Source organism: Myotis myotis, unplaced genomic scaffold (genome assembly GCF_014108235.1).
Source record: "Myotis myotis isolate mMyoMyo1 unplaced genomic scaffold, mMyoMyo1.p scaffold_m19_p_5, whole genome shotgun sequence".
Lineage (NCBI taxonomy): Eukaryota > Metazoa > Chordata > Mammalia > Chiroptera > Vespertilionidae > Myotis > Myotis myotis.
This window is the reverse complement of record NW_023416357.1, coordinates 68,389,536-68,404,250: the sequence shown is the minus strand read 5'-3', so window position 1 is coordinate 68,404,250 and position 14,715 is coordinate 68,389,536. Positions and strand designations below refer to the sequence as shown.

At 36.9% G+C, this 14,715-nt stretch overlaps 2 protein-coding genes across 14 annotated transcripts in view; both read left to right on the top strand.

Annotated features, from left to right (window-relative positions):
- The window catches only part of CCDC112 (coiled-coil domain containing 112), a 29,903-nt gene extending 26,834 nt beyond the window's left edge, over positions 1 to 3,069 (top strand). For 4 of the 7 annotated variants that reach the window (XM_036307752.1, XM_036307751.1, XM_036307749.1 and 1 more), the window contains 3 exons: positions 898 to 993; positions 1,761 to 1,879; positions 2,466 to 3,069. In XM_036307752.1, the coding sequence (XP_036163645.1) occupies positions 898 to 993; positions 1,761 to 1,879; positions 2,466 to 2,496 (246 nt within the window). In that variant the 3' untranslated portion in view covers positions 2,497 to 3,069. The remainder of the gene's footprint in view (positions 1 to 897; positions 994 to 1,760; positions 1,880 to 2,465) is intronic. The other 3 variants (XM_036307755.1, XM_036307750.1, XM_036307753.1) reach the window with 2 other exon arrangements.
- Positions 3,070 to 5,866: 2,797 nt separating this feature from the next.
- Positions 5,867 to 14,715, top strand: part of PGGT1B (protein geranylgeranyltransferase type I subunit beta) — a 50,959-nt gene continuing 42,110 nt past the window's right edge. For 4 of the 7 annotated variants that reach the window (XM_036307757.1, XM_036307756.1, XM_036307759.1 and 1 more), the window contains exons 1-2: positions 5,867 to 6,032; positions 14,073 to 14,191. In XM_036307757.1, the coding sequence (XP_036163650.1) occupies positions 5,893 to 6,032; positions 14,073 to 14,191 (259 nt within the window). In that variant the 5' untranslated portion in view covers positions 5,867 to 5,892. The remainder of the gene's footprint in view (positions 6,033 to 14,072; positions 14,192 to 14,715) is intronic. The other 3 variants (XR_004967338.1, XR_004967339.1, XM_036307760.1) reach the window with 1 other exon arrangement.

Genomic DNA, 14,715 nt, shown 5'->3' with positions numbered 1-14,715 from the left:
GCTCCACAAGGGCCGAGATTTTGTCCTTTTGTTTATTCCTGTAACCTGTACATTGTAGATATTCAGTGTATACTTAAAGGAATCAAGGCTATTGCTGAGAGGTAGGATCATAAATGATTTAAAAACAAATATATATAAGAAAATGCAATCAAAGAGATTATAATTTTATCAAAGTGGAATTCAGTCCAAAGAGTCTCAAAAAGACAAAGAAGTGTATATACTTTAAAACGGAAAGGGATGCAAATGAGATAAAACATAGCAATATCGCCCTGGCCCGCTTGGCTCAGTGGATAGAAAAGGAAGCCTGCAGATTGCAGGGTCCCAGGTTCGATTGTGGCCAGGGGCACATGCCTGGGTTGCAAGCTTGATCCCCAGTGGGGGTTGTGCAGGAGGCAGCCGATCAATGATTCTCTCTCATTGTTGATGTTTCTATCTCTCTCTCCTTCTCCCTGCCTCTCTGAAATCAATAAAGAAATAAATTAAAAAAAAAAAACACATAGCAATATCTATAAAGCAAAAAATAAGGGAAATACAAAAAATTAGACAAAAACACATTATTAGTGGAATTTCTTTTAGTCTCTATAAAAATATCTCCCTAAATAACAAAATGCCCCAAATATGAGAGATCTAAAACCAGGCATATCTGTACTGAAAGTGGGCTTAACTTGCCTAGTAAAATAAGAAATAACCAACATAAAATGATTCCAAAAGATGTGCACGTGTCACATTTATTTTCAAGGAAAATAAAGCTTTTACTCGTGTTGGAAAAGGTCAGTATTGAAGGAATATTGATATTTAAGGTGATTTAATTTTACTTCCAAGCAACTAAAGTTTGAAACAAATTTTAGTTGATTTTACTTTCTCATGTTATCTTTTTTGTTGGCATATGTTTTTTAGGATTTACGTAAACTTGAACTGAAAATTCTTGATAGACAGTCAAAAGAAGATGAAAAGGCAGAAAAACAAAGAAGACTGGCAAAATTAAAAAAAAAGGTGCTCTGTACTGAGATTAATTTATTTTTATTGTTATCCTAATTCCTTGGTTTGTAAGGATATAAACATCCATTTTCTTTATATCCAGCTTGATTTCTGTACCATCTTCTTTAAAATGTACTTATTTAGCATAGCTTAGTACAATTTAAACTATTGTTTGAATTCTACCATTTCACATTATAAACACATTGTTTAATCTCAGTTGGTGATACTCAAAGCTAAAGATATAGGTGACTCTCGACAAAACAAAGAACTGGTTAAAAAAACAAACAAACAAACAAACAAAAAACACTTGGAAACCTAAGCATCCTGCAACCAATATTCTTTCTAGAAAGATGGACTTGAGGTTGTATTTTAAAGTGCTTTTGGTTATTAAAATTATTTTTCCCTTACTATATTTTCTTAATCAGTCTATTCAGAATTGGAAAACTAAAAAGTTTCAAAAAAGGAAATTTTCAAGGAAAAGGCAGAGGACATACCTATGCTTTTTCATAACTAACAAGAAGATATTTATCCTAAATTTATTGCCTGGCTGCATCGTATTTCCTTCATAATATAAACAGAATAAAATAATTGAACTAAAAAAGAAACTAAAAGTAACAATTTATTGATAGATTGATGTGGCCCAATCTTTATTTTAGCTATATGAGCACAATAAAAAGTTTACAGAAGAGGTTATTAACAGTTTTTAATATCAAGTATTTTTCTTAGTAAGAATCACAAATACAATGTTAATTATTTCAGATTCATTTTGCTTCTGATTACAGGTTGAAAACAATGTTAGCAGAGATCCTTCTAGGCTTTACAAACCTACCAAAGGTTGGGAAGAACGGACCAAAAACTTAGGACCAACAGGCTCTGGGCCACTTCTACATATCCCACATAGGTAAAGAGGAGTTAGAATGAGTGTTGACTTTATAATAATTTAATAACTGCATGTTTCGCCTGGCGGGCATGGCTCAGTGTTTGAGTACTGACCTATGAACCAGAAGGTCATGGTTTGATTCCCGGTCACAACACATGCCCGTGTTTCAGGCTCATTCCCCGTAGGGGGCGTGTAGGAGGCAGCCAATCAATGATTCTCTCTCAGCATTGATGTTTCTCTCTCTCCTCCCTTCCTCTCTGAAATCAATAAAAATATTTTTAAAAATAACCATGTTTTATATTTTGTGCAACTTTGATATGTATATTATATTTTACAGTAAAAAGTGATAAAAATAAATCTACATATATTTTTAAAAGTTAACATTTAATCGGCATAACTCGAGTTGGCCCACATTCACTTGGTTGCATACTTTTCACTTGTTTCACACTGATGCCCGCACCCTGGCCTCTTACTTTTTCTCTACCTGAATAAAACTTGCTTTATAAAAAAGTTCAAATAAAAGAAATAGATGTTAACATCTAATCAGTTAGGATTGTTATAAAAATTTTCTGCATATTTATAATTGCTCTTCTCTTCTTCTCCTTAGGGCTATTCCAACCTGGAGACAAGGAGTTTAGAAAAGAATATGAGATAATGAAACTGGTATTCAGTTGATGGGAATGTTAGCATATTCAGCTTGAATAGAACAGAGTGATTAACCACATGTGTTTTTAAATATCACTAGCTTAGACAGACTGATAATGGTGTTGTATGTGAATTGACAGATGTTAAGTTCCAAGTAGTATTGTCATTAGTATTTCCTGTTTATAGCAAGAGGGTATGTAATGTGTATGTTGGCCTATTATTATGTACAAGTTTTTTGAATAAGTTTATGTTACAAATACTATTTCATTTAAATATTCAGAACATTTCAAAGATACTTTGTTTTTGGCATGGCACAGCAAAATAAGTTTGGATAGTCACAGAATGACATTTTCAAACCAAAATTTTGTAACATTTATATTTTGGAGGTAAGTTAGCTTGAGTAACAAAAATGTAAAGTTTTTTTTGGTTTGAATTTTGAAATAAGTTAGTACTTTTTCTAATTTAACAAACTGGTAGTTTATCAGTTACTACATTTTTATGTAATAAATATTTTGTATTTGTTCGAAGCATGCTTTGTTTTATATAAAGTATTTATATTAAAAATATGCCTCACAGTTCACACCTCATTTATACTCTATTATTTGTATTATTGATAAAATCTTTTTGGTTTCCTTTAGCTTTTCCAATTTTCTTTTCAGCCTTTCTGGACTTCACACATTTATAAAATCTTTGTGTCTTTCATATCTACCTGCCTGATTCAGTTTTCTGCTTGTTTGCCTCAAAATATTTGTTCAAAATAGTTACTTTTAAAATTTACAAACTTTGGTACATGAAAACACAATGTAACAGTTTGGCTAAACTTTTCATATAAAATCTTAGCTCCTAACTTTAATTAGTTCTCACTGGCTTATATAAAAGTTACCATATACATAATAAACATAGGAAACTTATTTCTTATGACTTTTATCTTAGCTGTAACTTGATACATTTAGTTCAAATGACTCAAATTTACTATTAGTAATAATAGTCAAAACTTTTTCTTATTTCGCACTTACGATTCAAAGTAAATATAATTTCTAAAGGGAATGGAATTCTTATACAGTTATTGGTGCAAAATAGGAGAATTAATGTAAAACATCCTTAATCAGGAATGCACATTTTATTTGTAGTACTCATTTTCCATGAATTTTAAAAATGATTTGAGGCATTTTAGAATAAAATACAGAATAGGACAAGGGAATTTAAAAATAGAATTGAACAACTAAGAAGATGCAGAAAAGTAAAGGTTTTTATGTGCTACTTACTAACATGTTGCCTTTTTTTGCACACATATGCAGCTTTCAGTTTCCTGCATCTAAGGTAAGCATAGTGGGCAATGCTGTATGGGGGTTTGTTTGTTTATTTTTATTTTGTTTGTTTTTTTAATAATAGAAAGTATGGAAATTTCTTTGAACAACCAGTCCTTCTAAGTGAATCTAAAGTGAATGAGGAATTTGTTGTATGCCTCTTTATATAGACTACATAAAATAAACAACGTAAGTGTCTTCAGTTGCAAGCTCATAGAAGAGATGTCAAATAAACATTTCTTAAACTGGTTTAAAAAGTATCTTAAGAAATTTAGAAAAAAACACACACAAAAATGTTATAAAGCACCAATTCAACCACCCCTGGGTAACTTTTTCCAAAAGCATACCTACATATTTTTAAATAGCTATAGTCAGAGTTAGTTACTTACTATACTGTAAGCACTTTACATTACACATATTTTTCTATCTTTCTACAAAATTTAGACATTATCACTTAATGGCTAAATAAGATTCAATTATAATGAGGATGCTCCATCTTTCTCTTACTTTGAAGACTTGAGCTATTTATACTTCTTAGCTAATGTTGAGTGGCATTTTTTGTAGGGGTCAGATTCTGTCATGGACATGTCAGAAACCTTGTATGATCAAAATCACCCATGGAAAGCCTTTTCTTTACCTAGAAGTATATAATATTATTTTTCAATGAGCCCATCATAGAAGTATTTCCTCCTGATTTGGATCCGATTGCTGATTCTTGAGCTGAGAATCAGATGAAATGTTTGGCTTCCTTTTAAGCGCCAGGTTGAAGAGGATTGTCTTTCAGAGCATAGGGTGTGCATAGTTGATTCTAGAAAGTTAAATGGACGTGATAGGACTCCACTTTGAACATCTTCAGACATTTGACGTGTGTGTGTGTGTGTGTGTGTATGTGTGTGTGTGTGTGTGTGTGTGTGTGTGAGAGAGAGAGAGAGAGAGAGAGAGCGTGATTGTAATACTGTAGTGAAAACTCTCTAGGTAGGGCATGGCTGAAGGGCGAGGACTGTGGACTCCATCGTTGTAGAGAAGCACCAAGGGCAGCCTCTGCTTATACCCAGCCATTTGTTAAAGACACGCAGGAAAGCCTGTAAACCTGTAAGTAGTACCTAAAATTATGCAAGGCACTTTGGGTTGGTGAATAAGTATGAGATAACTCCAGCCCATGTGATACACTCTAAGAAATAAATTTTCTAACAAAGCTATTAATTAAAATTATACCCAAACTTCTATTAGCTCAATTGATTATAAAACAAAACAAAAATATCTAGTTTAGGCCTGATCCTTGGGTGGATTTCTTTTTCTCTGAATATTTCGTTATGAAGTTTTAAAGGGAAATGCTGAAGCAACTTAAATCCCTCTTTTTGAAAAAATAGTGGCATGTGGTCTGTTTTTAGTATATGGGTAGTTGGAGAATAGGTGGAGCTTACTTGCTGTTGCAAATTGATAAAACAGTGATGAAGTCAGAACATTGACTCGGAGAGTAAAACTTAAAACTTGTAAAAGAAAAACGCAGTCACCTGTGTGAATGTACGTTGTGCATGCATATTGCGTTTAGATATATTTAAACGTGATTTCTGATATTCTGGAGAACTGGGAACGACTCAACTTTTGTAGTGTCAGTAATCACTTACTAAACATTTATTTATATCCACAGATTGAATTGTAGGTTTAGTAACATATCCATTCATCCCCCCCCTCCCCCCCATGAATCTGTTGGAACGTTTATATCGATCCGTTCCTGTTTCCCTATATACCCTCCTCGCGACCTTTGGGGCCTGCTGTTCTCAACGCGCACTTGAAACTATGGACGTTGCGCTTCCTCCCAAAGGCCGAAGGAGGGTAAGAGTACGAGAGGGATTTCTGGGCCGAACTTCAGTAGGCTGGCGAGGTGTTGCCGACGCTTTGGGGTGTAGAGTAGGAAAGGTGGGTCGTGCTCTTCCCAAGAAGAAACCCGGCGATAAAGGGCGGCGTCGGACTCCCCGTGACTGCGTCTCCAGTAAGTCCGCCCAGTTCAGCTGCTCGGGACTCCTTCGCGCCGCTCGCCAAGTGCTTCCGGGTCACGGCAGGCGTCGCTTCCGCAGCAGCATGGCGGCCGCGGAGGACGGGCTGCTGGCGGGGGACTGCGAAGGAGAGCGGCTGGATTTCCTGCGGGACCGGCACGTGCGGTTCTTCCAGCGCTGCCTCCAGGTCTTGCCGGAGCGCTATTCTTCGCTGGAGACCAGCAGGTAACTGGTGGCCACAGTCAACCGGGCCGGCCCGGGGTCGGGACCCCGGCGCTGTTCCGCCGCGGAGCCTGCCGGCTAACGGGGCGCGGCGGGGGGCTGCGCCGCCGCCCACCTGGCCCTGCCCCTGCCCCTGCCCCGCGCCTCCCCTCTGCGCTGCGCCTGTGATCACTCTCTTCCCTCCGAGCTGCGGCGAGAGGGCTCGGGGAGCTGTACGCCTTGGGCTTTGGCAGGCTCCGGTTTCCGCCTTTTTCACTTCCCCACCATGTACCCTGTACACTCCGAGCTTTTTCACTCCGTCTTCCCGGCCTCATCACTTTCGAGGATAAAAGGAAAAAGACAAAGCGTTTGTCATTATATTTTAGATAAACAGCCTCTCCTGTGTTGCCCTTTCCCAATTCATTGGCTCTTTTTTTTTTTTTAAACCGAGGTAGCATTGGTCAATAACATACAAATTTCAGGTGTTCAGCATTGTAACTCGATATCTGTATACGCTGTTGGGCGCTCATCACTACAAGTCTGTTTCCATCCTGTACCATGTATTGGCCTCATTAACTCGTAACCGAATGCCTGTCTTGTGTTTGATGTATGGGAGCAGCAGAGATCCGCTGAGGTTTGAGTAGAAGTGAACTTTCCAGGAACTGGAAATCTAGTGACAGAGAAGGTTGGCGAAGGAGGTGCGGTGCTGCTTGAAGCAGCCTGGGAAAGTGTATTTGCAGTGAGATGTGATCTGGCAGAGGCTGAGAAACTGTGAATTAGTCATTCAGAGGGAAAGTCGGGACGAGAAGGGCGGGAGGAGGAGGAGGCGTCTGCTCTGCGTTGCTGTTTGAAGTGAGGCTCCAAAGCTGCATGAGAGTGCATGGGAAGAGCAGGTGGTTTTTGCTCTGATCTCTCCGCATTTTCTGAGCTCTGGGTCTTTGATGTATTTTGAACAGTGTCTGGGTCAGTTTTGGAAGTGTTATAGATGATTTCTGCATACTGTTCAGGAAACATTTATTAGTATGTTAGGTGCTGGAATACAGCTGACCAAGATAAGCAAGCAGTTTCAATAGAGTTCAATGCTATTAGAGGAGGTAGGATTCATGGGAGCTTATCGGAAGGGCAGTACCTAATCCAGATTTCTTTAGAGATGCCTTCTCTAATCACCCTTTCCAAAAGACACCATTTCCAGTCACCACCCGAAACTATACATTTATTGGCTTATTTGTTTAATATATTTTTTCATACTGGATTGTAAACTTCATGAAGGTAGGGTCTTTGTCTATCTTGTTTATTTAACATTAGGGGTGCCCTGTCCAATATGGTGGCCATTAGCCACCTTTGACTATTTAAATTTGAATTAATTAAAATTAAATTAAAAATTCCATTCTGTTTACAGTAGCCACTATAGTTCAAATGCTCAGTCACCACATTGGCAATGGCTTTTGCTTCTCTTTCTGTCATCTCAGAAAATCTTAGTGGACAGCATTGTACTGGGACATTGAGCAGTTTTGGGCACACGAGAAGCATTAAATAAATATTTATTGAATAATGTAAGCTGAGCCCTGAGAGATGAACAGATTCTTGTTCAAAAAGAGTAAAGCATTATTTATATGCCTTTCTGTATCCATCAGTATTGATTGACTAGCAGAGCCCATGCCTATACTTAAGATTTCCATTTATATAATATCATTAACCAATGTTACCTCAATAAATTTAATTTTTTTAAAAGAGTTCCAAAGTCGTATGATATAGGATGTTAAGAAATATTTTGATAAACACATTTATATCTTATTGGGATTAATTTTATGTGAATTCATAGCATTTGGATAAAAAAAAATCTTTCATCCTATTTTGATTGTTGAACTTTGTAGCTGTTATTATAGGTCTGTGGTTGGATTTTCAAAATGAAGGTGTGTTTGGTTTACCCTTTAAAATTTCAGCATAGACAAAACCACATAGACTAATGTAAATAGTAATGTAGACAGTAAATTGTGTAATCCTGATCACAGTATAAGTAAAACAGCAAAAAATGTTTGGTTAAACAGCCAATTTAATACTTGATTTAATATCATTAGTATAATCGTAAGATCTACACCAGACATTACATATTAGATAATAGATATGTAATAGGGTACATTGCATTAGTTAAGAGATATTAATTACATATATTTTATGCCTCGTGTTTGTCACTTGAGTAGAATTTTTAAAAATCATTTTTGGTTTCTTATGGCTCAGTTAATAATACATTTAAGATAATGTGTACAACCCTGGCTGGTGTGGCTCAGTTGATTGGGCGTCCCATGCACCGAAACATTGCTGGTTTGAGGCAGCCAATGTTTCTCTCTCTCCTTTTCTCTCTCTCTAAAAATCAGTAAAAATATATATTTTTAAAAAAACAATCTGTACATATAAGTTTTTGTAGTGATTTTTTTAAAGTTTTCAGTTTTTCTGTTTCCTGACTTACAGTCTTTTCTTAGTTTAGCATTAAGTCCTTTTGTGGTGTATATGATTCATACTGACTTTAAGATACTTGTGGAGAAGCTCTAGTCTTTTAAGCAAAGGTGATTGGTCACAAAATTTCTACTGATACTAGAGTTTTTTGTTTTTTTGTTTTTTTGTTTTTGTTTTATATATATATATTTTATTGATTTTTTACAGAGAGGAAGAGAGAGAGATAGAGAGTTAGAAACATCGATGAGAGAGAAACATCGATCAGCTGCCTCCTGCACATCTCCCACTGGGGCTGTGCCCACAACCAACGTACATGCCCTTGACTGGGATCGAACCTGGGACCCTTCAGTCCGCAGGCCGACGCTCTATCCACTGAGCCAAACCGGTCTCGGCTGATACTAGAGTTTTAAAATAAAACAGTGTGTTGACAAAGACATTTTTCTTTCCAGTACTGCAGTTCAATTCCACAGACATTTATTGAGTGCCTATGTGTGTCTGGGTATGGGGATATGGTAGTAAACCAGTGATTCAGGTGTTCCTGTGTTTATTCCGTTTTACTGATAGAGATAAAACAGTTGACTCTAAAAAAGGCTAATATTAGACCTACCATTTAGATGCTTATTTTCTGACCCGCCATTTTGGCAAAATTATTTCATTTCCCTTTTCCTTTCATTGACAAATAAGAATAAATAATTTTTACTTTTCTAGTAATAATTGCTCTATGAAAATTCAAATGTATATTGTTTGTTGTTTTACCTGAGGTTTTTCTTTTATATTAGCTTCTGAAAAGTAGTTACTAGTCAACTAAAGTGGATATTAAATCTTGGATTGTGAGCTTTGTTTTTAAGCCTGAAAATTTTGAGATCATTTATGCTCCACTGGTGAAGTGATTTGATATAGGGACAAAAAATGTTACTTTTTCATTCATGTAAGATATACCTTTTATATGTATTGTTCAGAGTAGAAGAGGCAGGAAGACTTGGCTTGCTTTGGTTTTTCAGACTACATACTCAGAGTTCAATTTTAGGAAAAAGAAAGAATAGAGAAACGTCCTCCAAAGAAATAATAAAATAAAAATAACCTCATTGGCCTGATTTTAGGTACACACATGACAAGATTACCTCTCTGTATACCTGCAACAGGGCAGGTTGCACAGCAATCTATACTCCAAGCAGCAGTCATCTGGTCAACATAAAATCCTACATTATTTCTCCCAGAGTTCCGCAGCCCAAAATTCCTTTCTATTTCCTGTGGCCTGTTTAATTTTCTTCCCCTCAGAGTTTTAGGACTACTTGAGAACTCTGGCATGGTCAGAAATCCTTTTAGGAATACTTTCCTAATCTATTTTAGGGGAGGCGCAGATGACTCTTGGCCCTGTCTGCCAGCCACTACTGAGCACTTCATTTTATAAACATAAGCTTTGCTCTGTAGCTGTTAATTCTATAAACCATAGTCTCAACTGCTATGAAATGAAAATGCTGGACTTTTAGAAGCCTTTAATAATTAAGCATGCAAGACTTTAAAATAGGGTACCACTAGATGACTGATTTCTGGTATTTGTCTCCATATCCAGGAGCAAGTAAAATGCAAAACAGATCATTCAGGTAACACTTATAAACAGATAACAGTATGACTTTAAATCAGGGTTTCTCAACCTCAGCACTGTTGACATTTTGACCAGATGCTTACTTACTTATTTATTTTTAATCCTCATGGGAGGACATGCTCATTGATTTCTAAAGAGAGGGGAAAGGGGAGGAGGAGGATGGGAGACAGACAGACAGACAGACACATGGATGTGAAAGAGAAATATTCCTAAAGGTGCCTGACTGAGGACTAGGGATCAAACCTGCAATCTAGGTTTGTGCTCTGAGCAGGAATGGAACCCGAGGCCCAAGACCTTTCAGTGTACCAGATGACACTCCTACCAACTGAGCCACACCAGCCAGGGCTCCACCAGATATTTCCTTATTTAATGAGGTTCACCTGTAAACCATAGGACATTTAGCAGCATCCCTGGCCTTTACCGACTGGATTGCCGGGAGCCGGTCCATGCTTGCTGTTTCAAGGGACCTGGCATATATGGCATACTGTTCTTAATATGTTTGCTCACCTTCTTGGCACTATGTGTTTTAACCAAGGTCTCTGAGAAAGCTTGTTTCCCCAGGTAGGGATTTTTCCCCTGAAGTTAGGGAGGGAATAAAACCTCTTAACTAAGTGCCAGGCAGGTAATTAATCACTTTAACTATGAACAATCATGCTTAAGCTACATAATCTTTACTCCCTGGATTGGAGATAAGAAACGCCCTAACCTTTGGAATAGAGATTGATAGGATTGGAATCAACTGGTATAAATACAGATGTAACAAGACAGAACTTAGAAGACAGAACCTACACAGAACCTAGAGACAGAAGAACTTCGCTGGAGAGAACATGGCAAAAGATCCTGGACAGAAACTGGCAACAGAACCTAGAGACAGAACCTAGCGAGAGAACCTGGCTGAAGAACCTAGAGACAGAACCTGGCTACAGAACCTGAATAGAACATGGCAAGAGAACCTGACTAGAACCTGGTGACTGAACCTGGCTGGAGAACCTGGACAGAACCTGGCTGGAGAACTTAGTGAGGGAACATGGACACAGAACTTTGCTGGAGATCCTAACCAGAACTTGGCTAGAGATCCTGGCTAGGCTGCTGATCAACTGAATGCTGTCTCCGTGTCATTCCTTTTTCGCCGACTCCGTCCACACCTTTGGGGACCCCTGGACCTGCTGGGGTTGGACCCCAGCACTGGATGCCAGTAGCACCTTTCCCTCTTTGTGAGAACCAAAAATCTTCAGAATGTTCCCCTGGGGAGTAATATTGCTGCCAGTGGAGAACCTCAGCTATGGGAAAGCCTGGCTGGCTGCACATTAGACTCACCTGGGAAGGTTTTTTTCTTTTGTTTTGTTTTTTAAAATACCAGGTTCCCAATTTTCTCCCAGAATTTCTGATTTTATTGTCATAGAGTAGGGTCCAGGCCTCTCTAGGTTTGTTTGTGGTGTTTTAGTTGCTTGTTTTTAAACTGATTGTAATGTACAGCCAGATTCGAGAAACACCCCTGTGGAGAACACCACACTGCCACCCAGAATTCCTGACTAGTTTTAATTGGTTATATAGCATTGAAATCTTAAGCAAACTGCTTTAATTATTTGAATTCCATTATCTTGTGCTAGAAATTTTAAGAGATGGACTGTGTTATTTCTCAAGTTCTTAACTGAGTAAAGAATACCAGCATATTTTAATAGCTCTTTTGATATGTTTTCTTAGTATGTATTTTTTCTATAGTAATTGGAAGGTGTTTATTTATTTATTTATTTTTTAATATATTTTATTGATTTTTCACAGAGAGGAAGGGAGAGAGATAGAGAGCCAGAAACATCGATGAGAGAGAAACATCGATCAGCCGCCTCCTGCACATCTCCCACTGGAGACATGCCCGCAATCCAGGCACATGCCCCCGACCGGAACCGAACCCGGGACCTTTCAGTCCGCAGGCCGACGCTCTATCCACTGAGCCAAACCGGTTTCGGCTGGAAGGTGTTTATTTTATTCAGCCTCAACAGATTGTTATCAACAATCTCATGTTGTTCTCCATTTTTATTTCTGTCTTCCTTTTGCTTTTTTTCTTATAATGCTTTAATAGCTAAATTATTATATGTTTAATTTTATCTGATTGTGATAATTCATTTTCTGGATTGTAGTAAAACTGAAACCCCTGTGAGAGCTCTCCAGGAGGGTTAGATGTAGTATTGCAGGTCTTTTATTTGTTAGTTAATTCAATAGACATTTGCATTCATACCACGAATAAGGCAGACCTTATCTTGTGAAATATATTTATTACCAAGAGCAGTGATTTTCAAACTTGGCTACAACTAGGTAGAAGCCTTTCTCAAGTCTATAGTACCATTTTGTTTTAGAGAAGAGCTGTTCCCTGGGGGAGAAAGGTTGCCAACCCAAATCTGGATAAAAGGCTGTAACAGGAGACTGTGATTGTAGCCATTGATACTCCTATCCCTTCAAAACAGAGAAAATACCAATAATAGTATCTTCCATTTATTGAGTGCTTGCTTATGGGTAGGTAAGCACAGTAACTATGTGAGGTGTAAGACATTTACAGATAAGGACTTAGAAAGGATTTAGAAAAGGTTAGGTAACCTCCCCAGGTTATATATGGCTGTAAATTGGCCAACCTAGGATTTGAACCTAACTCATTTGACTACGAAATCTGAGCTCTCAATTACAGCTTCCCATATGAAGGTGTTCCAGGAACCCCCTCTATTTAATCCTGATCTTAACCAGATGAATCACCTCCCTGATGAAGGTGGATCTGCAGTGGGTTGTTAGAATTAAATTCAGATAGTGTATGAGAAATTTCTAGCTCAGTGTCTAATATGCAGTAATAGTAATCTCAATAATGTAAGTTTCCCAAAATTTATTGTTCTTAAATGTACCAGTATCTTTTTAGTGTTAGTTTTTGCCCTTAATTCCTTTTGATTGGGATTAAGTTCCTCTTTGGTTTGTCCTCCCATTAGCTAATGGATGCCAGCTTTTTTCAACCAGGGATCAGAGAGAACATTACAATCTAAAAAAAAAAAAAAAAAAAACTGATTATTTTCTCATTTCTCCTCAAGTTGGTAATACCATTCTAGATAATACCATTCTAGATACATAGGGAAGAAGTCAATATATACAATAGGTACCTTATGCATTGAGGTTGAATTCTCTTTTGGAATCTCTGTTAACAAGGTTACAGAATGACTCAAGTGGCTCTCTTATAAGATTTCAGACCAGATAATTTGAAGTATTAATTTATCCATATTAGTCATAAGAAAAACTAGAATATGGGAGTGGCATAACCATGCTCAATCAAACAGCATTGTAAAATGCATCAACATGAAAGGAATTATAAATAACAAGCTCTTTATGTGAAATGCAATCACTAAGGTAGTGTTTTTATATGAAAGTATAAGGTTTAGGTTTCTGATTTAGTACACAATCTTGTAATGAGTGCTGTCTTATAGTTTTTCATTCCATCAAAGAATGATCTCTTTGGGAGAATGGATTTGAAATGCATTTGTATTTTTTAAAGTTTTTTTCGAAGAGGCAACATTATTTGTAAACAAATTTGAATAAAAATTGATTTATTCTAACATTTTTTAAGATTTAAGCAGCGGCGATAAGCATAATTACTTTTAGCAAATTAGTAAAAATTGAGATTTTTATATATTTTTCCAGGCTTTTGACTTTATTTGTACTGAACAAGTGTGGGAAATTCTCTTTTTTAAGTCTACTTTTAGCCTTCAGTATATTACCAATATACTGGCTTCAATAAATTCAGATGAGTGGGGTTAGTTTTTAACCCCACAATATCTCTTTTTTAAAAATTGAAGCAGAGGTTTTATTGATATTTCTAAATTATGAGAATATATTGGGGGGTTTTTACTTTTGCAAGGTGGGAGGTTTGTTTAAATTATTGGAAAATTCGAATGAATTTATTATGTTTTTGAATCAAGAAGACTTCAGTGGTTCCTTAGTAAAGATGGAATCTTACTTTTTTTTTCTTTTAGGTTGACAATTGCATTTTTTGCGCTCTCTGGGCTGGATATGTTGGATTCCTTAGATGTGGTGAACAAAGATGATATAATAGAGTGGATTTACTCCCTGCAGGTCCTTCCCACAGAAGACAGTGAGTGAGTTTTTAGCATTTTATTTTTAGTGTGACTAGTTGTACCTGGCATTACATGTGTTGTTGGATTGGCATATCTTTATATTTATTCATAAACTATTAATATATTTTATTCATCTATGTTTTTATTGTAATGCAACACTCCATTCTGTTCAAGTATAACACTTAACGAGTCTAATATTTACTCTTTTGGGAGAATAATTTAGAGTTGTCTGGGATTAAAAGATTCACAGTTGTGGCACCATCCTGTGTTGTGCACTTCCGCATTGATGACTGCTTGTTGATTATTTGTATTTGATATTGGCAGAAATTATTTAAGATTTTATAATTTTCGAAAGCATTGTCAAATACTTTATTAAATTTGATCTGCCCGTCCCAAAAGAGGAAAATGAGAGGTGGAGTGATTAACCATTTAACTGCCACGATAGTTTGAATTTAATTTAAAAAGGTCCACTGCTTGCATCTATAGACGCTTATGGTGTACAAATGGTTACAGAGGCCACATACATGTTAAATAGTAGAGC